The 27,560-nt window shown below is 44.1% G+C and overlaps 1 protein-coding gene across 8 annotated transcripts in view; it reads left to right on the plus strand.

The window, feature by feature from the left end:
- dab2ipb (DAB2 interacting protein b) overlaps positions 1-27,560 on the plus strand; it is a 262,935-nt gene that overhangs the window by 61,087 nt on the left and 174,288 nt on the right. Inside the window, exon 1 of one of the 8 annotated variants that reach the window (XM_015943230.3) lies at positions 22,644-25,794. The exons of the other annotated variants lie outside the window; for them this stretch is intronic. Within the exon in view, the coding sequence (XP_015798716.3) occupies positions 25,671-25,794 (124 nt within the window). The 5' untranslated portion in view covers positions 22,644-25,670. Of the gene's footprint in view, positions 1-22,643; positions 25,795-27,560 lie in introns of those variants that run through there. 8 annotated transcript variants of the gene reach the window in all.

Below are 27,560 nucleotides of genomic sequence, written 5' to 3' on the forward strand. Positions count from 1 at the left end.
TCCTAAACACATATATGAGAGACTAGTTAAACGTGGAAGCTAGATAAGATACATTGTTTGACAAATGAAGATTTCAGCATTATTCTAGTTTAAACTTCAAAAGTCCTTTTTACTTGTAATTTTTTTTTAAATGATCAAAATGTAACATGCAGGTTGGATGTGAAAATTGCGTCCTACACCTATTTCCTGCATTCGCTTCTGATAAATTGTAAATGTTAAATGGCCTGCATTTGATACAGTAGAACGATAGAATGCCCCAAGGCACTTTACAAAACAGTCATTCCCTCATGCGCACACACATTCACACACCGGTGGTGATGAGCTACATTGTAGCCACAGTTGCCCTGGGGTACACTGACAGAGGAGAGGCTGCCGTGCACTGGTGCAACCAGACGCTCCGACCACAACCAGCTGGTGCTGTGGGTTAAGTGTCTTGCCCAAGGACACTACAGCAGCATTCTCTGCTGGGAGTCGGAATTGATCCTGCAACCCTCACAACCCGCTCTCCCTCCTGATAGAAAATAAACAATGAAACTTTGAATTTGAAGCCTGACAAATCTACATGTACATCACACTGTCACTTAAAGTCCATGGACTCATCCAACAAGGGAGGCTATTTGTTTCTTGTCCAGCCGCAGGGGCGGACTGGCCAATCTGGCATTCTGTCACTGTCCCGGTGGGCCGGTACCCAGCCTGGGCCGACGCCACCCCTCCCCCGCTCTCACATTTGGTGGCACAGAAATGAGTCCACAAGTAGCAGCACCCACCCCTCCGCTCTGAGGGCCGACGGTTCATAAAAGTGTCAGGGCCAAATTGTCATCCCAGTCCACCCACGCCGTCTTAATTATTTTCTGACTTTGTTCAGAACAATAGCAAGACGGCAAACAGCCACACTTCTTCCAATGCCCGAGAAATATTACCATTATAAGCAATATTACTGCTCTCTATTATAAAACACTCAAGAGTCCTAACACCATAGTTATATATAATAATAATAATAACAATAATAATAATAATAATAATGCATTGAACTTATATAGTGCTTTTCAAGACACCCAAAGACGCTTTCACACACTCTCACATTCACACACTGCTAGTGATGGTAAGCTACTTGTAGCCACAGCCGCCCTGGGGAGGTCTGACAGAGGCGAGGCTGCCATTTTGTGCCGTCGGCCCCTCTGACCCCCACTAACACAGGCAAGTTGGGTGAAGTGTCTTGCCCAAGGACACAACAGCAGGATACCCCTGGCGGGAGCTGGAATCGAACCCTTGACCATCCGATCATGAGGCAACCCGCTCTACCACCTAAGCTATAACTATGTATTAATCTACTTATCAACTTACTATGTATGACTCATATTTGCTTGTCATCTTCAGTCTTCTGGCGCCGATCCCTAACTGGCAACATCCATGAACCTCAGGGAACGACAACTATAGAATACAGTAACCAAATTTGACCATAGAATTTCATTCTTACATATAACACCTTTAATTTAACTTATTCCCATAGATCTGCCACATGTGGCTCCTAGATAATTTGTCTTTATATTTTACTGCACATTCTCTTTACTTATATGTTGCTTACATGTATTGGTAATTGCAGAAACATCACTAGGTGTCCTTTCATTTTACTGCATATTTTTGTTTTACATAATTCTATTTTCTTTACTATTTTGCTTTTTGCACCAGGAATATGAAGAAACACCATTTATGTCAGTCTTGATAAAAGAAACTGAATTGAAATACTTTTTTGTTTTACTTTCTCAGTTTGCATTCATATGAGCGGAGTTTTAAGCAGTAAAGAGGATGATGGCTGATCAGTAGCTTGTGTTTCCTGTATCGTTCACATGTTTATGTCCCACCTCTGAAACCTTACACTGTGTGCCACTTGAGTTTAACATGGCCATTTGACAAGGTACCCCCATTGTTCCTATGACAATAGAGCCTCTGTGACTGTGACTCTTACATGAGCTGCGCCTGGATTCCATAAATTCCAACATAAACAACATGAAGCTCCATTTGTATGGCGTCAAACAGGAAACCCGGTCAGGTGATCTGATCAGGGTCAGAGGTGAAGCTCTATCAAGGGCAGAAAAATGAATAAGTCTAAAAGGAAGTCTAAAGAGCTACGGAAAAGCTAAAAAGTAACTTAAAGGAGGATAATTGTGGCGCTACAATCTCATTTATGTAACAAAATGGCTATGAAAGCAACTTCCTGGCTCTCTATCCTCTAATTTCCTCAGCATCTATACAGTCTGCCCAGACACAGAGTGGACAATTACAAATCACAAGAAATTATCTGCATATCAAAGCTCACATCTAGAAACATATAATTTTGGTAATTATGTTCATCGCTGTCAGGAATGTTTAGATGTATGAAGCAAACTAAATAGAAAATGGAAAATTTTCCCCTTTTCTGATGATTTTAGTATGTATGTATGTATGTATGTATGTATGTTTGTATGTATGTATGTACGTACACACACACACACATATATATATATATATATATATATATATATATATATATATACCACCCCATAAGGTTTATGTCACGGACCTCTGGTTTGATGCATCCTGACTTTGTGGCCAGCTGAATCACTTCCAGGGTGCAGTAATGTTTATGTTCTCTATCATTTTGTTTAAGTGGCAGGACTAGAGCTGAGCACTAAATCGAAAATGTATCGTTATCGAAATCTCTGACTCTTATCGAGATACTTTTTCCCATGCCAATAAAAATAATGAAAAACATGAATAGACGTGGGTAGGTTGGCAACGTTCATGTTCCTTTAAGAAGCTGTTCCACCTTGAGTCACGTAAAATTGTGACTCAACGTAATACATGTGACAGCCCCATCTAATGGACAACTTTTGTTTCTGCGCATACCTGTAGTTATCGTCCATTTATTGTTATCAAGGTGAAATCCTCAATATATCGTGAAATTGATTTCAGGCCATATCACCCAGCCCTAGGCAAAACCGCCAAGGATAACGGTCAACAGGATAATTCAGACCACATTTGAGATGCCACATTCTGCTTTGGCTTGCTGAATGGTAAAACATGCTAGCTTCTTATTAGCCACTGTTAGCAAGATGAGGAAGCAACACTAACAGTGTTATCAAATATATAGATTAATATCATAAGTCTTGAGTTTTTGAAATTATAACTATTTACTAGCATCGTTAGCGTTGCTTCCTCAATGTGCTAGTAATGAGCTAGCATGTATAATTTAGCAATCCAAGGCAGATGCTTGTTAACTTACCTTCATAGTTATGAATGTAGGTAAATACTTACAATTTAAAACCTTTGACTTTATACTTTATGTTACTGTGGTGTCTAAGATGTGGCCTAGATTATCCCTTGTACGTTGCAGATCGTTATCCTGTAACAATAGTGTACAAAAGCCATTGAGAACACTAATATTACTGTGACCTGGGAATGATTCCATTAGCTAAAAATTCAGGAAGTGTGAAACCGGGGATCTGTGGCATATAGCCTATTTGGACACAGCCTGAATCCCAGCCAAGCCCCCATAATTCGGGTCTGGATATGAAGCAAAACAGGAAGTGACAAAAATTGCAGTTCCACCCTCATCCACTGGGGGCTGGTGTCAGAAGCGAGCAAATCCTCATTGTCTCCCATGTTAAAAATACCAATTTCACAGCAGAAATAAACATGTTTACAGCCTGGTACCAAAACATGTTTTTTGTTTAAATTATCTAGTTTACACTCATGACAACTCTCAGGGGGGTGAATTTTTTTCTCACTCTTCTGTTTAAGTGTATTAAAAGCCTAAAATTCTGTATAATTAATGAGCATCAGACCCACGTGACCACAGAGCTAGCTCCGGGGAAAGGCCTCAGCCTGAGCCTCGGCCTCGCCTGAAAACTGTTCCGCCATTTTCAGTCTCTCAACTTAGACCATTAGTTGTGCCGTTTGTGCGTTCTTTTTGGATATTATTTGTACAATTGTTGGACAAAATGACTTGCTGTGGTATTAATTGCACTAATAAAGCATCCAAGAAGTCTCCAGTTCATTTTTTTTCGATAAGTAAAATTATATTCATGTATTTTCGGTCACTGCCGAGCTGAGCTTGGATTTTAACATGTACTGTTTAACCGTGAAATTTAAATGTAACAGGGTAAAACCCAGCGGATTTAACATGACGCTGCATTTTTGAAAATGGGTTGAAATATAACATGTTGGTGGAGCTGGGTTCCAACTATCGGTATGGTCCCCTGTCCTCAGCGGCAGCTCGGCGCATCTCTGATCTCAGCGGCGCCTGTCTGCTGCGTGGCTGCCAGCTTGTGGACCTCTTGGATGGAAACCAATGTTTTCCACCCGGTTCTCCCCAGCGGCAGCTCTGCGCATCTCTGATCGCAGCAGCGCTTGTCTGCTGCGCGGCTGCCGGCTTGTGGAGCTCTCGGGAGACCTCTGTGTTCTACCCGGTTTTGCCCAGCGGTCAGCCCGGCGTATCTCTGACTCAGAAGCTCCGGTGTTGTGCACAGTTAACTCCCGTTGTAGCTACGTAGCTACCTCCGTTAGCTTAGCTCCCACTTCCGCATTAGCTTTGGGTTGTAGCTACATTGCTTCAGTTCGACGGGTGTCGTCATTTGATCCCAGCCTTACAGCCCCACCCTCAGCTCCACCTCTTTTCCCTTTTTTGGAATTGTCTAGGTTTGACAGAACCTGTGACATGGTCAAAATGGCGGTGGTGGCCACCTCCCATTTTTCTACAAAAGCTTATAATTGGAGCCTATGGACACGAAATGTCCAGTATGTATGTCGATGGTTCCAGCACAAGTTTTAAGCCCCGCCCCCTTCATGAATTTCCTCTGGCTTCAAAAATTCAAAACAGCAGCGCCTGTAGTTCCCATGTCATGGTTTTACTTTTCAACAACATTGCATCACTACTTTCAACTTTCTATAAGGGAACCCCAGCTGCTCTACAGTCGCTGGGAGATGTTGTCTCATCTGTCCATTGCATCCTGTATCGTCTCTGGGGCTTTAGCCCAGCTGGATGTGTGTTAGACCTTTCAGGATGTCACGTGTGAAAGAAGTTAAAATTGTTACAGATTAAAGTTTTCGATTCGTTTAGAGTTCAAGCACCATTTTTACAAATAAATGAGTTGTTGTTGTTCTTCTTCTTGCTCTTCTTCTTTAAATTTAAGCTCCTAAGAAGCACTGTACTACATTAGCAAAGCTTTTGTATTTGTTTTTTTTCTCATCAGTAGTCATCAAAGCAATGACTGTTGGAGATCTTGTCTAGATAGTATTATAACGAAAGAGCTGAGCAAGCACCAAAAATAGGATGTGTGATATTTGCCTGCACGGATTTGTAGGGAGTCTCTTGTCCTCTTTGTGACACTGGTTAAGTATTTTTGTTTTAGATATTGATGAGCTGGAGCCAGAATGTTGCCAGCAGGATTTGTGCGTTTGCTCTTTACAAATTGGTTATTCGTTTTAATCTTCGGGAACCTGGTTGAATCGGATTTCTCTGAGTAAGCATTTTCTTTTCAGACTGTAATCCTGAGGTTGTCTCTTTGATATGCACAGCTCGTGGCCTCACTGTGCATGTTTGGATGTGGTAGTCTGTTGCTGTGGAGCATGTTGATTAGTCAGTCAACTATACTGTAAAGTTGGAGATTTTCCAATTTCACGATTCATAACTTTTTAAAACTCTCTTAATTACTGATGAAGCAAGATTAAGCAAAACTGAAGCTTTGGTTTTAAGGAGTTCACTAAAGTCTCAGTAACTTCCATGCAGAAATATGATTAAAACCTGATTCCTTTGAGTATTTTCGTAATCCTACATGTTCATAAAAGCACTGCTGTCACTGTGTGAAAAGTATTTACCAAGTGGAAATAATGTGAGTTTGAAACTTGGACTGAATGTGATATTGTTAGAGAGAATGAGAGAAGGATGACCTTATGAAGTTAAGGTCATAAATAAGTTAAGCTTTCCTCATTGCATCAACATTATTCAATTACATTTTATTATGGCCACACTCCTAAATATAGCTGCCAGCAGTGATGAGGGTACCCAGCAGCTCAGTGGTGCACAGTCGTCATGGTAACTTGATCTGACTATGCTCACTGTGGCTGCAGCCACAAAAAAGAGTGCTACTTTGCTGATTACTGCACCATTTCAGTTACTTAATCAGGTCTTTTTTAACTTTAAAAGTTTCAGGGTCAAAACTGGAGGCTTAATCTGATTTCTTGGTGGTGGTTTTACCAGTTTGAGTTGGTTAAAGTAACAAGTGGTTGCAAAAATCTAAAAGTAGTCTAGAACCTTTTAAAGATGATTTAAGGCAAATATCGACAAGATTGTGAATGAATTTGATCATTTTAATGACTTTATAGTATGTAACACATCTGCATATGTCCACTTCAGCTCAGTGCTGTTTGTAGTAGGGATCAGGTTATGCATTTGTGTCTGTACTTCAATTAAAATGAAACCTTAAACTGACAAACGCTATACTTGATGTTAGAAGTTAAGTTTAATTATGTAGTCACTTAGAGGAGAGACTAGGTGGGCTCTGCAGGTGCTCCTACTGACTCCCTTAAATGGTAAATGGATTGTATTTGTGTAGCGCCTTCTTAGGGTTCTATGACCCCCCAAGGCGCTTCACAACCCAATCAGCCATTCACCCATGTAGCTACAGCTGCCCTAGGGCGAACTGACAGAGGCAAGGCTACCAATCATTGGCGCCACCGGTCCCTCCGACCACCACCAGGGCGAGTTAAGTGTCTTACCCAAGGACACAACAGCAGAATTCTCTGGTCGGAGCCGGGATCAAACCTGCAAACTTTCGATTACTTGACATCCCGCTCTATCTCCTGAGCTATGCTGTCCCTAAAGTCTTTAAAGTCATTGGAACATTTTATGTTGCTTGGTCCATCTATATTTACATTTTCTTCCACTTATCTATCCATCCATCATCCTTCCATTCATCCATCCGTCCATTTTCTTCCACTCATCCATGCATTTATTTCCTTTTATCTATCCATCCATCATCCTTCCATTCATCCATCCATCCATCCATCCATCCATCTATTTCCACTTATCTATCCATCCATCATCCTTCCATTCATCCATCAATCCATCCATTTTCTTCCACTCATCCATTCGTCCATCAATCAATTTTCTTCAACTCATCCATTCATCCGTCCATCCATCCATCAATCCATTTTCTTCCACTCATCCATGCATTTATTTCCACTTATCTATCCATCCATCATCCTTCCATTCATCCATCAATCCATACATTTCCTTCCACTCATCCATCCATCCATTTTCTTCCATTCATCCATTCATTCAATTAAATTAAAGTTTATTTTTATAGCACCAAATCACAACAAGAGTCACCTCAAGTCACTTCACACAGTAAACGTTCTAATACAGGTCAGTTCATTTAGCCAAAATCAGACGTTTCCTATATAAGGAACCCAGCAGATTGCATCAAGTCACTGACGAGTGTCAGTGTCTTTACAGCATCGATCTATCCATCCATTTTCTTCCACGTATCCACCCATTTGGTTTTACTTATCCAGTATCAGGTTATGGAGGTAATAGATCCAGGAGGGCCACCCTTTCCAAATTCTCCTGGGAATCCCCAGGTCTTCCCTGGTCAGAAGAGTTATTAATTGCCTCCAGCGACCTCTGGGTCAGAAAACCTCTAGAGGGAGGGGACCAGGAGACATCTCAATCACACCTACGCTTGGCTTACCCTTTTTTTAAGGCTGAGTAATGTCTCTACTTCAGGTTCAGAGGGAATGGAGCAGTCAATTGAGTGCTTTACCTTTTAGCATAGCTTCTTATTTACAATGACAAACCAGAGATGAAGCCCTGATCTGTCCGTCAAGCTGTCGTCTCATTCTGCAGTCGCTCACAGGCAAAACACCAAACTCTTCTGCTCCGTAGGAACATCTCACCCTATTCCAGTCGAGAACCTTGGCCTCAGATTTGGATGAACTCTGTCATCCCAGGCCCAGTGCACACCAAAGGTCATGGCTTGGAAATACCAATGAAACCTCATCTCGCGTAAAAAGCCAAATGCTACCCTGAGATTTCCAAACCAAACACCCCCCTCTCCACGACTACCCATTCAGGTCCAGGTCACGAGTGTCGTAAACAGGACCAGAGACGAAAGTAGTCCAGCCAAGCTTTTAAGAGTTTTAGAAGCTTTTTATGAGTCTCCAGAAATGTGGTGTGAGTACACTTGGTTATAGGCATGTTTGTTAGAAGTAAAAAGAGAAAGTCATCATCAGAAGTAGAGCAGCACTTTGAGGTTTGCTCAGCTGAAACTTGAGTGGAATGTCTGCGCTGTTGGTGTTGTTGCCGTGAAAGTGTAATCTAACTGTTTTGACAGTTGCAGAAATGTGTATTATTTTACTACTGAGTAAATAAACATTAAACTGTACTCACTCTAAAACTGACTCTGTATAAATTAAGCTACAGTCAGATTTGAAATGGATTAGATCAGATTGAGTCTGAATATCACGACTCAGCCCTAAGACACAATACAATGTAAGATGGCCCTATTGGCCTTCTCTACATCAGAGCTGCTGGGCTGTCCTGCAGAGCAAAACAAACACAAAAAAAAAAAACCTTCAAAGACCGACAGTAACATTTTATTTGCTTTGGTAGGAAGATATTATTACTTGTATGTCAAATGTCATACTTATGACTATTTTTTTAAATACCTGCTGTAGTGATCTGTAGTTTGTATATTTATACACTGTAATTAGATCTAAATATTATAATCAGAAGTGGTTGTTTTTATCATCAGGGAGTTTACTTAAACACTCTGTATTGACTGAGAGACAAGAAAAGAGAGAGTTGGGATCGTTTAAGAATCTTTAATTTCTGTAATTATAAATTCTTACAATCTACCAGGACTATCTCAATGATGGATGCATATGGATTTGAATGTTATAGTGTTGGTGTGTGTGTGTGTGTTTGGTTCAGAATCTCTAGGCTGACGTAGCGAATCTGGTTGTTATGACTAGGCTACCACGAGGCTTCAGGAGCTGATGACATGAGCCGCCATTTTGCTGTGGAGCCTCCCGTGTAGATCAGGAAATGCCAGGTCCTCGGACCTTCAGATGTGCTGGAGCTGGTGAAACAGCGGTCGCAGCACGACAAAGCCCGTCTGTGGATCGACTCCCGGTATCAGTGGCAGGCGTCAGCGAGTTAGCTCTTATTTTGAAGGAACGTCGTCTTGTTGTTCAAACGAGGGAAATCTCCAGCTTGACAGTTCTCAGCTTAAAGTAGGAAAGTGCAGCTGGCCAGCCTGCAGCTTTCTTAATGATGACGATGGAAATCCTTAGGACCTCCAATTGAACAGAGCTGAGGTTAAAATGGAACTGAGTTTAAAATGGCGTTGCCTTGTTTTATATCCCCTAGTTGTTTACAAATCTTAGTAAACCGGATTGGACAACTTCATTAAACAACCCAGATTCTGCCCTACTACAGACGAAAGTTCCGATTGGTTGAGAACAATGTGTCATGCGTTTCCATGTCAATGTAGATCAGTCTGTCTGGTGCAGTCCTGTTTATTCATTAAACACATAACTCATGACATCTTTATTTCACAGATCATTCACCTGATTATTAATCATCAACATATGCTCTGATTAGCTTTATCACGAATAAAGGAGGGCTTTTTGTTAGCCCCGAGACTCTCTGCCTGTGTGTTGGGGTTTACCCCGGGGGACAAGAGGGTAGCTTCCTTGCGCCTTCGGGTCGGGGAACGGGTCCTGACTGTTGTTTGTGCTTATGGGCCAAATATCAGTTCAGAGTACCCACCCTTTTTGGAGTCCCTGGGACGAGTGCTAGATAGTGCTCCATCAGGGGACTCCATTGTCCTGCTGGGGGACTTCAATGCTCACGTGGGCAATGACAGCTTGACCTGGAGGGGTGTGATTGGGAGGAACGGCCCACCTAATCTGAACTCGAGCGGTGTTTTGTTATTGGACTTCTGTGCAAGCCGCAGTTTGGCCATAACGAACACCATGTTCGAACATAAGGATGCCCATCGGTACACTTGGTACCAGGGCAGCCTAGGTCACAGGTCGATGATAGATTTTGTAGTCGTATCATCTGACCTGCGGCCGTATGTTTTGGACACCCGAGTGAAGAGAGGGGCGGAGCTGTCAACTGATCACCACCTGGTGGTGAGTTGGATCAGATGGCAAGGGAACATGCCGCGTAGACCTGGCAGACCCAAACGCATAGTGAGGGTCTGCTGGGAACGCCTGGCAGAAGAACCTGTCAAGACGGTCTTCAACTCCCACCTCCGGCAGAGCTTTGACCACGTCCCGAGAGCAGTGGGGGACATTGAGTCCGAGTGGGCCTTGTTCCACTCTGCGATTGTCGAGGCGGCTGTTGCTAGCTGTGGTCGTAAGGTGGCCGGTGCCAGTCGTGGTGGCAACCCCCGTACCCGCTGGTGGACACCAGAGGTTCGGGGAGCTGTCAGGCTGAAGAAGGAGGCCTACAGGGCGTGGCTGGTCTGTGGGTCTCCGGAGGCAGCAGACAGGTACCGGATAGCCAAGTGGGGTGCAGCAGTGGCAGTTGCCGAGGCAAAATCTCGGGCGTGGGAGGAGTTTGGTGAGGCCATGGAGAAAGACTATCGATCGGCTCCAAAGAGGTTCTGGCAAACTGTCTGGCGCCTCAGGAGAGGAAGGCAGCAACTCGCTCACACTGTTTACAGTGGGGATGGGGAGCTGCTGACGTCAACTGAGGCTATAGTCGGACGGTGGAAGGAATACTTTGAGGAGCTCCTCAATCCCACCAATGCACATTCCGAGGAGGAACCAGAGCTGGGAGGCCTGGGGATGGACTGTCCGATCTCGGGGGCAGAAGTTGCTGAGGTAGTCAAACAACTACACAGCGGCGGAGCCCCGGGGGCGGATGAGGTTCGTCCTGGGTATCTCAAGGCTATGGATGTTGTAGGGCTGTCATGGTTGACACGTCTCTACAACATTGCGTGGTCATCGGGGGCAGTTCCTAGGGAGTGGCAGACCGGGGTGGTGGTCCCCATCTTTAAGAAGGGTGACCTGAGGGTGTGTTCCAACTATAGGGGGATCACACTCCTCAGCCTCCCTGGAAAGGTCTACACCAAGGTACTGGAGAGGAGGGTCCGATCGATAGTTGAATCTCAGATAGAGGAGGAGCAATGTGGTTTTCGTCCTGGCCGTGGAACTGTGGACCAGCTCTATACCCTTGCAAGGGTGATGGAGGGGGCATGGGAGTTTGCCCAAGCAATCCACATGTGCTTTGTGGATTTGGAGAAGGCTTATGACCGTGTCCCCAGGGGCATCCTGTGGGGGACGCTCCAGGAGTATGGGGTGGGTGGCTTTCTGTTAAGGGCCATTCAGTCCCTTTACCAGAGGAGCGTGAGTTTGGTCCGCATAGCCGGTAGTAAGTCGGACCTGTTCCCAGTGAGGGTTGGACTCCGCCAGGGCTGCCCTTTGTCACCGGTTCTGTTCATCACTTTTATGGACAGAATTTCTAGACGCAGCCGTGGTGTGGAGTGTGTCGAGTTTGGTGGCAGGAGAATCTCGTCTCTGCTTTTTGCGGATGATGTGGTCCTCCTAGCTTCATCCAGCTCTGACCTTCAGCTCTTGCTGGGTAGGTTCGCGGCCGAATGTGAAGCGGCTGGGATGAGGATCAGCACCTCCAAATCTGAGACCATGGTTCTCGACCGGAAAAGGGTGGCTTGCCACCTCCGGGTCGGGGGAGAGGTCCTACCTCAAGTGGAGGAGTTTAAGTATCTCGGGGTCTTGTTCACGAGTGAGGGTAGGAGGGATCGGGAGATCGACAGGCGGATTGGTTCGGCGTCTGCAGTGATGCGGACGCTGAGCCGATCTGTCGTGGGGAAGAGGGAGCTGAGCCAGAAAGCCAGGCTCTCGATTTACCGGTCGATCTACGTCCCAATCCTCACCTATGGTCATGAGCTTTGGGTAATGACCGAAAGAACGAGATTGCGGATACAAGCGGCCGAAATGAGTTTCCTCCGTAGGGTGGCCGGGCTCAGCCTTAGAGATAGGGTGAGGAGCTCGGACATTCGGGAGGGACTCGGAGTAGAACCGCTGCTCCTCCGGATCGAAAGGAGCCAGTTGAGGTGGTTTGGGCATCTGGTCAGGATGCCTCCTGGACGCCTCCCCGGGGAGGTGTTTCGGGCATGTCCTGCCGGCAGAAGGCCCCCGGGTCGACCCAGGACACGTTGGAGAGGTTACATCTCCAATCTGGTCCGGGAACGCCTTGGGGTCCTGCCGGAGGAGCTGGTGGACAAGGCCGGGGAGAGGACGGCCTGGAGCTCCCTAATTGGGATGCTGCCCCCGCGACCCGGACCCGGATAAGCGGAGGAAGACGAAGACGAAGACGAAGACGAAGACATATGCTCTGATTAGCTTTATCACGAATAAAGTACTTTGATTAATTAATGGAAAGCGTTCTTCTTCTCTTCTTCTGTCTCTTCTTCTGGAATGTAAACATACTGAAACCAGCATCCGACCTTGGCGATTCCTACACGTTGTTACTGTGTGAAGGGGCAGCTGTTAAGGGCAGACAATAGGATCTTAATAACGCTACACACACCCCTATTCAAGGGGGTAGATGCAAAGTTGTCAATTTTTTAAATGAAATCAATGGAATTTGAGACCAAAATGTGATTGGTAGATCAGGAAAGTCTGTTGGTAGGTTAGGGGTGTGTTGGGGCACACATCCTGTATACTGTTGCTTTGCCATCTTGCAGTGGTTGGGGCTTAAAGTTAACCAAACCAAACATTATTACCAACTAGGTTTCAGGTGGAGATAGTACATCTTTTGTGATTCATTCATTGCCACCATGCCAGAACCTTTGGTCTCACTTGGCTGGTGCGGATGCTGGTATGATGCCCAAGTGCAAAGGAAGCCTGGAGCCCGGGACTCGGGACATGCTGGAGATGAAATCTTTCTTGTAGCATGAAGATTAAACTTGCATACCTGAGTGGTTCTATTTTGATTGTTTCTCATGATCTAGAGTTGTTAAAGGTGCAATTTAAGTTTGGCTTATGCTCGAAGCATCCGCGAGGTTGGCGCGGCCAAATTATGTCATTTTAGCAACCACGTCTCCCCGTGTGGTCTCCATGCAGCCCAACGTTTCTGTACCACGCACCTAGGAAATATTTTAACCACGCGAACGGTCCTGTGCAGAAAAAAACTGGCGGACTGGCAAGTGCTCGTAGTGGCGGAGGTTCATAAGTACACACATCTTTATCGTTTGACCTATTAAGATCACCGTGATCAAAACACTGTTAATAATTAATGTCACAGTCAGAAAATGCGAGGACTCAGTGGAAAAAATATTGTAAAAAACAGTGATTTCTACTTCTACTATGGTATAGTGTTGGTTGCATGCCATAGAGCCCCATGCTGCCCCCTATAGTCTGGGAGGATATTGGCTCACAGCGGAGACAAGCCGCAGAAGGTAGGGAGGAACCGTAAATGCTGCGTTCCATGCGCGTCTCATTTCCGCGAATGAGTGAATGCACAAGCGTCAAGCATAAACCAAACTTTAGTCTCTAATAATATACACTAAATAATCTTTTAATGAGAACTGCGACGGACTGGCAACCTGTCCAGGGTGTACCCCGCCTGCACGCTCAACGACAGCTGGAGATAGGCACCAGCCCCCCGCGACCCTGCGTGGAAAAAGAAAATGGATGGATGGTCTTTTACTGAAAAATCTTGTGAACAAAACTTGTTGTGAAGTAGCTCAAATAAAAGGATAGAGTGGGCCTTTTCGAGACATTCATCATCACACTTGAATTGTCAAAGTTCTTCCTTCTTCTCAAGTGTTTGTATAATTAGTGGGATCTCTTTAATCTCGTATCACTCACTCCTTATTTGGGGCTTTTATTCTTTTAATTAAAGGCAGAGAGTTTAGCCCTCGCTCTTCTTCCTCCTCCGTTTTATGTCTACTGATTATTTCTAGCCAACACTGTCACACAGGGTCCTCTGTTCTCGTTCTAGTCTAGTATAATGGGTTCTGCTTGAGACAGGAAATTCTGCGGTTTGGCCTTTACTCGGGGGGCCAAGAAGGAGTCCGAGGCACGGATGAGAGGCTGAAGAAAAGAAGACCACATAGACAGATGGCATCAGTTTGGCACTGTTACTGCAGAAGTCCTTGTAGTAATGTTAGATGTTGTCTTCAAACAAAAGCAGTGTTGCGCTGGCTAACTTTAATGATGCTTCATGTGGTGACGAGTCTCATCATGAAAATGAAATGCACCCAATCTAAACAGATAAAAAGCCAGCGCAGAGTGTTCAGTGCTAAAGTCGCTCATATGTGAAGAGTTTGGGCAGTTTCACATTAAAGGTCAGGGACTTCATCACTGGCTGATGATTCTGATATAGGTGTAAAAGGGGAAAACACTTGCATAAATTACTGACTAATTTTAAATTTCAATTCAGTTCATCATTGGATCACTGGAGCATATTATGAGACAAAGTAAGAGATGGAGAACTATTTATTTCTCAGATTTCTGTTATATTTTCAGGGAAAATACTGTCAGGTGTGGAATTTCACAAATAGGAGGTTAAAATGTTTCGCATTCATTTGTAATACGTGTAAATATGACATTAAATCTACATGTCTGTGACCAGGTAGCTGGGAAACGAAAACAAAAACAGAGAACCTGTAAAGGATTTGGTTGGGTTTAATCCAGAAGCTGTGAATTTGTCTCTGAGGCAATGTCAGCTTGTTCTAATGTGTCCTCTTCCTCCTGCATCACTTTAAGTTTTGTGTTGGCGTGTTCACAGACGTGTTGAACCGGTTGAGTTGTTTTTAACAGGTTCTCTCATTCATTAAAGCCATTTTAGTAAGTCTGCTACCTGTTGTACTTCACTCAGGTTTCCACCTGGGGGCAGTGTTGACTTCCTCAAACTTTCTAGCTTTTTGATAATTTACCATGAAGAAATCTAAGACTATCTTCCATCTATCTATCTATCTATCTATCTATCTATCTATCTATCTATCTATCTATCTATCTATCTATCTATCTATCTATCTATCTATCTATCTCTCTATCTCTCTCTCTATCTCTCTCTCTCTCTCTCTCTCTCTCTCTCTCTCTCTCTCTCTCCCTATCTATTTATCATCTATCATCTATCTCTCTATCTCTCTATCACCTCTCTATCACCTCTCTCTCCACATTTTACCATTATTTTACCTACATATGAAGCTGTAGGTTTTTGACGACTGAAAATGAAAACTGAATCTTAGTTTTTGTCTTCTTTTCTGTTTTTCTTCAATTAACTGTAACCATTGCACCTCATATGCTCCATTATTATTTTCATAACATAGTGTTATTTACCCGGAGGCATTTCCCTCTGCTGGTCGATGCTTCAGGTTTAATAACTGCTACCTGTGCCACGATGTGCCCGAGACCTGCCTTTAATATCCAGACAACAGAGTGAGCTGAGTAATGAATCAATACAGATGTCTTTGGGTTTCGGTTTGCACCGAAACGCGAACCGCTTCTATTTTCAAAGCAGCACTGATTTAGAGTAAAAGAGGTTCAGCGTGTTTGCTCAGAATGACAACATGTTTGCAGGTTTCAGACATCTGAGCTATCTCACTCGCGGCTGCTGCAGGATTTCAGTTCTTGTGTTTTTTTTTTCCTGCAGCACCTCAGATGAACTTAAGTAACCCAAGTGCTGGTTTGTCTATCTAAAGCAAAATTAAGAAAGTAAAAAACATAGGCATAGATTATTTAATGATAGATTTAAGTGATTCTTGTGCAAACATACTCTGGAAAGCACCTGCAGGTCTAAGGGCTGCTTCTCTTTGTTTGCTGCTTTGTGGGTTTTCCTTTCTGGTTTGCACAACAGGTGAAACCGCTCTGTTATTAGTTGTTTTCCTTCAAATATGAAACTAATACATTATATAGACTTACTACATGTAAAGTCAGACATTTCAAGCATTTATTTGTTTTAGATGTGATGATTATGGCTTACAGCTGATGAAAACCCCCACATCATAATCTCAGACAATCAGAATATTGTCACAGGGTTCAATATTCTAGACTCAAAGTGTCACACTCTGATCAGCTAATGAACCCAGAACACCTGCAAAGGGCTCATGAGCCTTTAGATGGTCTCTCAGTTACTGAATAAATGGACTTTAGCACCCTATTCTAATTTATCCAGTTTCACATGTAGATGATCAGAATCTGGAGCTCAGTGATCGTTTTAGAGTCCTGTCTCTTTAGTGTTACCCTCAGGGGAGACTCAGTCTGACGGGTCCATTCATTTTCCATATCTGCTTGTCCATACAAGGTCGTGGGGGGCTGGTGCCTATCTCCAACAGTCTCCAGGCAAACGGGTTTGGTACACCCTGAGCAGGTTGCCAGTCCATTGCAGGGCAACAAGCAGGACGAACAACCGCGCACGCACATGCTCACACCCCGGGGTGGACTGGGACCAAAATTCGGCCCTGGCATTTTTACGAATCGTCAGCCCTCCCCATTGGGAGAGCGGTGGGGGTGGGGGGTGTTGCCGCCTGCAGACTCGTCTTTAGGCCGAATGTGAGATCTAATATGGACTGGGACTGTTAAATCACAAGCAGGGCCAGACCGCTGCTACCGGGAGTCCCGGCCTTCCAGATCAGCTCATTCTCCACGGGCGGAGATCAGCGGGACATTAGCTACATGCTAACGTGGTAAAACAACTACTACGTCATCGCTCTACGGCATTTTTCTTGCTAAACATGCCTGGAAATACTCTGTTAGCTTCAGGTTACCATGTAGCTAATGTTCTGCAGATCATCAACTGTGGAGTAGTGTCGGCCCAAGCTGGGTAAGCAGCCCACTTGGCTAAGTGGCCCACCGGGACAGAGCCAGAATGCCAGATAGGCCAGTCCACACCTGCTCACACCTAAGGATGATCCATGCTTTCGTTCTTTTTTAAACACAGAAACAGTTTTGTTTACCTGTTTGTAGCTACAGTTTTGCCGACGGCTGCCGGCTTCTTCAGGCTGACGCTGATGGTGGCGCGTCACTTCCTTCTCCGTCCTTCGTCCTCCGTCCGTCCTTCTCCGTCTCCACGGAGACGTGGATGTGGGACCATGAACAGGGACGACGGAGTTTACACGCTGGACCACGCATGGGACTGCATCGTCGGAGAGGGGAGAGCGGGCAGTAGAGGGCGACAACGTCCTCTGCTGCCCGCAGATAAACGGAGAAGGAAGTGACGCGCCACCATCAGCGTCAGCCTGAAGAAGCCGGCAGCCGTCGGCGAAACTGTAGCTACAAACAGGTAAACAAAACTGTTTCTGTGTTTAAAAAAGAACGAAAGCATGGATCCAGAACCTTCTTACTAACCACTGCATTACTGTGCAGCCCCGTGGGTCAACTAACTAATCTAAAATAAGGGGTTTTATCTATTTTTGTTGAAATTGTAAAAGTTCTTATAAAATAAGTAGGGACGATTTTTCTATTCATTTGAGAAGCTAACTGTTTAAAAAAACTTTTTAGACTAGGCAGAGTTTGTGAAAGGGGTCGACAATTTAAAAGAAAAAGAAAGCGCCTCTCAAGGAAAAAATCACGAGGCGCTTTACAAAAACAAATCATTTAAAATATAGAAGAAGATTTTTTTAACGATTTAAAAATATGTATAAAATGAGAAAAAAATGTATATTGAGATTAAAAAATGCAAGAAAAGGGAGAGAGGAAGTAAATAGGGAAGACGGAAATCAGTGGATCCCAGGAGAGGCTGACAAGGTGGAGCAGAATAAGGAAAGGGTGACGTAGGTCACGCAAAAGCCAGGTTGATCGAGTTTTCAGTTGCTTTTTGAAGGAGACCCCCGAGTCCAGCGATCTCAGGCTCAAGAGGAGAGAGTTCCTGAGTCTGGGGGCCACAGCAGCAAATTATCTGTCAAATGATATTTTGAGCAAAATATAATTAAAATTTGAGGTAATTTGCATTTTCATCAAACAAATTAAAATTCTTTACTGGCCAATAAAGAAAAATGACCTCAAATGAAAGCTAATGTGTAGATTCAATCTGATTTCTGACCTAAAGAGCAAGTCACCCACCTACCAGAGTCTTACTCCACTTACACTTCCTGTTTCAAAGATGCACCAAAAGGAGGAATTGCCCAGCGGATTGAGACTGACTGCCCTGCTCTCCACACCCAACAAACACACACGTGCGCTCGGACACACACACACACACCCCTCTGACAAAGAGACAACAGGCTTCTGAGTATGAAGGATTTCCTTACCAGAGAAAAGGGAGTAAAAGGGAAGGGAGGAAGCAATAATGGATGAGGCGAGAGTCTCTGAGCTGTCTCGTTTCATATCCGCTCGTGAGTGGCCGAGGCAGTCGGAGGCGTGGCCGAGAGTTGACAGCAGTGCAGTGCAGCCACGTCAGGAAAACTGGCTAACATAGAAAATACCAGCCTAGCCAACAGCGATAGCTAATTAAAAATCAAACGTAGAGCATACTTTTAACCTGAAGAGGGCGCTACACTGGCGGTTTTAGGCTTAATATTTAAAAAAGATGCTCTAAAATCCTCAAATAATGATTACACATGTCTACATCACTATTAGACTCTCATTCATGTAGATTGTCAGCAAAAAACTGATTTAGGGGCAACTTGCTCTTTAAACATCACTACAGTTATATTTGAACAAACTAGCATTAATCAGTGATTTTATTCCTATTTGTTCCTGTTTTCATTCACGGCATTTGTGCATTTGAAACGAATGTGCAGTGTGGTAGAGCATTTTAATAATCAGAGACAAACAAATATCTGGTTTACCGTCATACGGGCTGTGCTTGTGTCTGTCATGGTCATTAAAATGCCTTTTACTTTCTTTTTATTGGTCTTTTCACAGCTAACTGGTGTCTTTGTTACAAAGTCAGAAGAGAGCCCCTATCAGAACCTCTCCATGACCCTGATACTCTGCCCTGCTGGTCTCTAAAGCTCCAGGCTTGCCAAACAGAAACCCATTGTAGAAAACTATTCCCGCAGAGGCCAGTATGCAAATAAGGAAGGACAGGCAACCATAAAAAAAAGTACCAAGAGCCCTAATCTACCTCATGAGTTCAGCTTTACGCACCTTTAAATTTATCTGACATTACCGCCATGCTCTTTAAAAGTCTGTGAAAGTCACAACTTTCTTTATGGCAGTGACATCCACATAACACTGTCTTCTGGGTGTCTCACTGGCAGCTACCTGAAGCCTGAAAGGTTTATATTTCCTCGGCTCCTCAGCACGAGGCTCTGGAGCAGCCTTTAGTGATGTGTAGCCTGTAATGGACCCTGTGAAAACTCTCGGTGGAAGCGGAGGCAGAGAGTCTAGCCAGTGTTCGAGACACACACGGCCACGTTCTGTCGCTGGAGGTTTATGGGCTGAGGTAATGACAGAAACTGCACACAGAGGCTCGTGTTATGGTTCCCACTGCTCTCAGTAGCAACAAGCAGCACCACAAAGAACAATTGAGCAGCTACTGAAGGAAGGAAATGTAATGAGAGAGAGAGAGAGGGAGAGGGAGGGAGAGGGAGGGAGAGGGAGAGGGAGAGGGAGAGAGAGAGAGAGAGAGAGAGAGAGAGAGAGAGAGAGAGAGAGAGAGAGAGAGAGAGAGAGAGAGAGAGAGAGAGAGAGAGAGAGAGAGAGAGAGAGAGAGAGAGAGAGAGAGAGAGAGAGAGAGAGAGAGAGAGAGAGAGAGAGAGAGAGGAAACTTTGATTAGGAACAATCAGCAAAGAAATGCATCTCGGGAACCGTGGGAGACGTTGATTACAAGGTGGAAATTTTAGCCATTTCTTTAGGCTTTTGTTAGTCATCATACATATTTATGGTGTTTTGTGCACATTTGTATTTAGTGGCTTCTTTGTTGTTGTATGAAAAATCATGAGAAGTGTTGCTGAGCTTTAATTAGATGATGGGATTCATTTCTCATCTTGATCGCCTCTCAGAGGTTTTGCCTCTGCAGATTTAGGTTAAAAAAGGTAAATGTAAAAGTTTTTTCTAACACAATGTGAAGAAGTAAACGTGTAGAAACTCAGACTTTAATTGAAGTACAAGCATTTTTAAAGTGTGGCCGTTTGTGGCCTTCTGAATGATTTCAGCTGGAAATCTGTTGTTGAATTTTGTTCCTCCAGCAGGCTGTTGATGTAGACACTTTTAAACCATTTAATGTTCTTTCTTGTTAACACGATGCTCTCTTATGATTGTGTAATCTCATGCAAACATCACGCACCACCTCAGCATCAGGACTCTGTTTTTACTCTGAAAGCTTTTTTTAATCTGTTCCTGACTGAAAACGTCACTTGAACTGATTAATGATACTATTATTGTTGCACTGCTCATCTGTTGAAAGGGCTTACGTTTGATGAGCTGCCTGTTTGGGACATTAGGATCTTGCTGTAAGTGGAAGAGAAGATCACGTCTGCTGTTACTTTTATCCGTGAATGTGATCGTCCTGTGTGTACAGTGGGGCAAAAAAGTATTTAGTCAGCCACCGATTGTGCAAGTTCTCCCACTTAAAATGATGACAGAGGTCAGTAATTTACATAATAGGTACACTTCAACTGTGAGAGACAGAATGTGAAAAAAAGTCCATGAATTCACATGGCAGGATTTTTAAAGAATTTATTTGTAAATCAGGGTGGAAAATAAGTATTTGATCAATAACAAAAATTCAACTCAATACTTTGTAACATAACCTTTGTTGGCAATAACAGAGGTCAAACGATTACTATAGGTCTTTACCAGGTTTGCACACACAGTAGCTGGTATTTTGGCCCATTCCTCCATGCAGATCTTCTCGAGAGCAGTGATGTTTTGGGGCTGTCGCCGAGCAACACGGACTTTCAACTCTCTCCACAGATTTTCTATGGGGTTGAGGTCTGGAGACTGGCTAGGCCACTCCAGGACTTTCAAAGGCTTCTTGCGAAGCCACTCCTTTGTTGCCCTGGCAGTGTGTTTGGGATCATTGTCGTGTTGGAAGACCCAGCCACGTTTCATCTTCAAAGTTCTCACTGATGGAAGGAGGTTTTGGTTCAGAATCTCACGATACATGGCCCCATTCATTCTTTCCTGAACATGGATCAGTCGTCCTGTCCCCTTAGCAGAAAAACAGCCCCAAACATGATGTTCCCACCCCCATGCTTCACAGTAGGTATGGTGTTCTTGGGACGCAACTCAGTATTCTTCTTCCTCCAAACACGACGAGTTGAATTTATACCAAAAAGTTCTACTTTGGTTTCATCTGACCACCTGACATTCCCCCAATCCTCTGCTGTATCATCCATGTGCTCTCTGGCAAACTTCAGACGGGCCTGGACATGCACTGGCTTCAGCAGCAGAACACATCTGGCACTGCAGGATTTGATTCCCTGCCGTTGTAGTGTGTTACTGATGGTGACCTTTGTTACTGTGGTCCCAGCTCTCTGCAGGTCATTCACCAGGTCCCCCCGTGTGGTTCTAGGATTCTTGCTCACCATTCTCATGATCATTTTGACCCCACGGGATGAGATCTTGCGTGGAGCCCCAGATCGAGGGAGATTATCAGTGGTCTTGTATGTCTTCCATTTTCTGATAATTGCTCCCACAGTTGACTTTTTCACACCAAGCTGCTTGCCTATTGTAGATTCACTCTTCCCAGTCTGGTGCAGGTCTACAATTCTTTTCCTGGTGTCCTTCGAAAGCTCTTTGGTCTTGGCCATAGTGGAGTTTGGAGTCTGACTGTTTGAGGCTGTGGACAGGTGTCTTTTATACAGATAATGTGTTCAAACAGGTGCCATTAATACAGGTAACAAGTGGAGGGAATAAAAGCTTCTTAAAGAAGACGTTACAGGTCTGTGAGAGCCAGAGATTTTCCTTGTTTGAAGTGACCAAATACTTATTTTCCACCCTGATTTACAAATAAATTCTTTAAAATCCTGCCATGTGAATTCATGGATTTTTTTTCACATTCTGTCTCTCACAGTTGAAGTGTACCTACGATGAAAAGTACTGACGTCTGTCATCATTTTAAGTGGGAGAACTTGCACAATCGGTGTCTGACTAAATACTTTTTTGCCCCACTGCAAGTGGATGTGTGTTGGGTTGCTAGAAAGTTTTCTGAAAAGGTCATTTCAAATAACTTAAGACAGTTTTTCATTTAATGCTTTTTAAAATAAAAATAATCAAAGTTAAGTTAACCATCACCTGACACCATTCAGCCCAGAGTTGCACTTAATTCTGTTTTATTTAAGACTCTGATCCGCCCACCTGACCCTTTTGTTCCCTCCAGACCAGTGACACCCTGTGATTGGCTGTGACTTTCTTACATCTGCTGCTGATAGGCCATCACTCCCACATGTTCTCTTCTTGTCCAGTAAGGGAAGTTAAAGGAGGTGATTTGTAAAACCAGGGGTGGCACTCAAACTGGAACAGGATCCAGTAGAATCAGCGATAGTGACACTTTTTAGAAGTAGAAGAAGAAGAAGAAAGTATCATTTCTATAGCGCCTCTCAAGAAAAAAATCACGAGGCGCTTCACAAAAACAAAAAATGGAAAAATATAAATAATAATTTAGAAAATGGTTAAAATATATTTAAAATGAGCAAAAAATGGACAATTGTGATTAAAAAATAAAATGTTAAGAAAGAGAGAGAGTGACTAGGAAAGATGGAAATCAGTGGATCCTGAGGAAGGTGGAATAGGTGGGGAGAGCAGAATAAAGAGAGAGTGGTGAAGAAGGTCATACAAAAGCCAGCTTGAACAAGTGAGTCTTCAGCTGCTTTTTAAAGGAGACCTCTGAGTCCACTGATCTCAGGCTCAGGGGGAGAGAGTTCCAGAGTCTGGGGGACACAGCAGCAAATGATCTGTCACCTTTGGTCTTTAGCCTGGCGCTGCACAACCAGTAGGCTTTGGTCACTGGACCTCAGGGACCTGCTGGGGGTGTAGGGACTAAGAAGATCACCAATGTAAGATGGTGCTTGTCCATTTAAGGCCCTATAGACCAGGACCAGGATCTCGAAATGAACCCTGAAGTTGACTGGCAGCCAGTGAAGCTGGAGGAGAAGCGGGGTGATGTGGGTGTGTTTGGAGGACTTGGTCAGAAGCCGAGCACAGGCATTCTGAACCACCTGTAGACGGTTCAGGGAGGTTCTGCTCAGACACGTGAAAAGAGAGTTACAGTAGTCTAAGCGTGAGGAGATGGAGGTGTGGAGAACTGTCTCAAGTTCAGAGTGGGACAGAATGGGACTCAGCTTAGCAATGTTCCTGAGATGGAAGAAGGAAGAGCGAACAAGAGAACTGACATGAGAATCCAGGGTGAGAGCTGGGTCAAAGGTCACACCAAGATTCCAGACGGAAGGTTTGGTGTGGGAAGCAAGCTGACCAAGAGAGTCTCTGGCCTGTAAATGGTAAACGACCAGTATTTTATATAGCGTCTTCTAGAGTCCTAGAACCCCCCAAAGCCCTTCTAAACACCATCAGTCATTCACCCATAGGAACACACATTCATACTCTGGTGATGATTAGCTACATCGTAGCCAAACCTGCCCTGAGGCCACTGACAGAAGCAAGGCTGCTGAGCGTTGGTTGGCCTGCCAGACTCGTCCTCTGTTTAATTCTGTACAGAGAAAGAGTCTGGTTGCTCACAAGCAGAGAGGCGCATGAGGGGCAGGACTAGGCAGCTCAAAAATAACCAATCAGAAAAAAGACGGAAATGCCGACTGTACCACGCGACGCTGTGGTTTCTTAGCTGTTGTAAATGAAAGGTGTCTGGCGACAGCGCAAACATCTTTTATTTTTTATAAGAAAGGATTTTGGCGCTTCTGCTTGTTGTGGTTTTAAAGACATTCAAGTCATTTAGAACAGAGGAAAGAGCTGCAGCGATCTCCGCTTCAGTCACCATGTTTATGACAAACTCGTTGTTATGGTGTGTGACGTACGCTACTCAGCGCTGGTTGGCTCGGTTAGAATTCTCAGGGGGCGGGGTTATTTGAAAAGGAGAGTTCCCAGACCCTTTCTCCGTGCAGAAATAAACAGAGGAGGAGTATGGCAGGCCAGGCTAGAGCACTGGCACCACCGGTCCCTCCAGCCACCACCAGCGGGCAAAGTGGTCTTGCCCAAGGACACGGCAGCAGCATTCTCTGCTGGGAGTCGGGATCGATCCTCCGATTACTGGACAACCCGCTCTGCCTCCTAACTTCTGCTGCCCCAGTCAGGATCGTTAACCCTCTCAGGCTCAAAATAAGTTTTGATAAAAGGATGAACAACTGAGGCCCTGTCCACACGTAGCCGGGGATCTGCCAAAAAGTAGATATTTTTCTACGTTTTGGCCTGTCATCCACACGAAAACTGAGTTTTTTCACACGAAAACGGATTTTTTAAAAACTCCGGCCAAAGTGAAGATCTGCGTTTTCTCCGTTTTGGGTGTCTGCGTGTGGACAGACAAAACCGGAGTTTTAAGGTCCGCAACGTCACTTTCCACGACAAAAAAATGCTGACATCACGTGTGCGACCTGTGTTTACACTAGCCGACAGCATGGATGCCCTCAGAGCTGCGCTCGCTTTATCAATTGTCCAAGTGCTTTTTGCTTGTTTGTTTTTGCAAGCGGAATTACTGCTCCTTGCGGAAGACCACAGACGAAGGACGAGGTTAAGAACGGGGAAGTCCTGCCGCCTACAGGTCTGGCAACAACAACAACAACGTATTTATCCGGGTACGTGTGGACAGTTTTTTTTTTAAACGAGGTGGTGTGGATGCAAGTTTTTGGAGGGGCGGATATTCGTTTAAAAAAAAACCCCGCTACGTGTGGACTAGGCCTAAGTCCTTCAGGGGTACTTCTGAGTTAAAAATGCTCATGATATACGCATGTGGAGTAACCAGGAAGGTAGGTTTTAACGTAGCAAATCTGCAACACCTGCCTCCAGAGGGTTACCTGATAGCCTGTAACTGAATAATCTGGCCTCTGGTGAAAACCAGTTTGGTAAATCCATTCCACTGTTGCTCTGATCTTATGCATGTTTTCCAGGCATCCCAAACTTTTCCTCTGTTCCCAGTAACATAGCATGCTCTCTTCCCCTCCTTGTTCTGTTTCTCTCACACACACACACGCACACGCACACGCACACACACACACACACACACACACACACACACACACACACACACACACACACACACACACACACACACACACAGGTGGTTTTGGATGTGTGTAGCTGCATCTGTTTCTGCTTTGTAAAACTCAGGCTTGTTTTTTTTTCTATCTAGTTGTCTTAAATTCCTTTGTCGCACTCTTGCACCGGGAACAGGAACAGCTTTCCTGTCATTCAGGATACACACTCACACCGTACTCCGGACATCACGCCTTTGGGATCTCACACTGGGGAAACTTTGAGGGGGAGCTCTCAGTGAGAGAAGCAGGCTAAAGCTTTCGGGACTGGACTCGGAGCGTTGAACAGAAGTGGAGGTTTGATGATTTAATCCTCTCTTGGCAGTAGGAAGTGATTTCACCGTGGAGTGGATTTGAACGCAACACCACCCATGAGGACTTAAAGTAAAGACCTGTTCTGAAGGGAAGTTTGTGATGAGCAGAGCTTTAACTCCATGAGGACTTTGGGTCTGAACTGACACCACGACCAGAGGATTTGTTTTGAGTGCCAGAGTGACAGCATGGCTGGGGTTACCAGGAAGGGATCTGGGAGACACTCGTACTACTACAGATTCCTGGGCAAATCCCGACTGCAGCGTCAGCGAAGCCGGTCCCGCAGCCGCACCAGGCCGCCTGCCAACAGGGGTAATAAATACTACAACTGCTTTAAAGAAAAGTCAGCGTGCAGCGGCTTTAGACTGGTTCCAGTGGCCTCCAGCTGATCGTAGGAGTCCTTTATGACTCTGTTGCTGTTTGGATGAAATCAGGGTTTTCAGATCCGCTGACTCAGTTGTCTTCATGTTAGGAAGTTCATCTCATTTGGAGATGTTATTCATAATCTGGTAAATAAACTGAGACAGTTCTTCTTTTTAAACGTCTTTTAGGGTACATAGTTTTAGAGCCCCTCCCCATGGCAACTCACCGATGTTATAAATAGTTAAATAACAGTTTGGCGTCACCGTTCACAAAGCCATACTATCCTCACACCTCTCTATCACAATTTGACAGCTCTCTGCACTGAAAAAAAGAGTCGGCTAAAACTGTTGACTTTATGACATTTAATTACATGTAAATTTTCCATTAAAGTCTTTATATAAACACATTGAAAATGTCACTTTTAAGGTAATTAGTTGTTAAGTTTATGTTTATTTGACTTGTGTTAAACTGTTTTAATAAACAGTTGTGATTTTTTAGATGTTAGTTAAAATAATAACTGTTGGGCATGCACAGTTTTTCTTCTTTAGCCCAAATGACTCAAATGGGATTCAATTAAGAAGGATTATTTATTGCTTATTGTAGGTTTACGCTCACTACATTTGACTTTTGTTTAACCATTTTGGTAAATTACAGTCAGGATTTTATCAGTTTTAGTTAAATTGTATATAAACATATTGACTAACAATCGTTTTTTGAGTGTGTTTAGTACAAACCTGCTACAATAACCTTTTTTGAACGCCGTACTGTGGTTTTGTTTGTAGCAACACCAGAAAATGACTCAAAGTCACTTCTCTGTTCCATATAGGTTCTTCTTCTTCTTTTATTCCATGTCCTCTGGTGATGTGTTTGTTCATTTACATGTTTTTTGGACTCCCAGTACCGCTGACGCTGTTTGAACTTCCAGATTACAGTGATGAGTCTGCCCCTGAGGCTTTCCCTACGTGAAGAGAAAAGAATTATCTCTAAATCTTTCTGCCTATTGATTTTTATTTCATCCAAGTGTGCTGCTGTAACTTGCCAACTAGGATGTCATGTAGAAAAAAAGTTGCATATCTGCTGGATCTGATATAAAAAAAAAACTTTCTAAAGTTCAGGAGCACATCAGGACCTTGATTGTTCTCCCGTGTGATTGAATTTCTGTTGAAAGAAACAGAAAAAGTCAGAAGTGGTCATGAGAAAGAGACCAGAATGTGTCGGCGTCTGGGTTGTATGTCGATGCTCTGATGAAAGAGCTGCTTTGAAGTTTTTCCACTCTATCATTCAGTTGTCCAAAGAGCATGCACACACACACACACACGCACACACGCATGCACATGTGCATTTGAGCTCAAGTACAAAGACACTTGCAAACACACTCCTCCTTGATCTTTATGGCTAAGTGCACACTCTTCTCACAAAGAAAAAATACTTTTTTACACAAAGACTGCACATAAATACAAAACAAACATGGAAAAAGGACAGAATTTGTTCAGGAGGTGTTCCTTATGAGAGCATTGCTTCAATTTGTGTGCTGGTAGAGATGGAAGGGTTAAACAGTCATCTGTATTTATCATAGGAAGTGCTTCGAATGTTGGGATTGTACAGATTAATTCATTACTGTCACCTTAAAGTGTGTTAGAGCCGTGGGGCAAGACAGAAGTGTTACTCAAGCCAGCCTTAAAGGTGCAATATGTAAGGATGACATCCTGTGGTTA

Source organism: Nothobranchius furzeri, chromosome 6 (genome assembly GCF_043380555.1).
Source record: "Nothobranchius furzeri strain GRZ-AD chromosome 6, NfurGRZ-RIMD1, whole genome shotgun sequence".
NCBI lineage: Eukaryota > Metazoa > Chordata > Actinopteri > Cyprinodontiformes > Nothobranchiidae > Nothobranchius > Nothobranchius furzeri.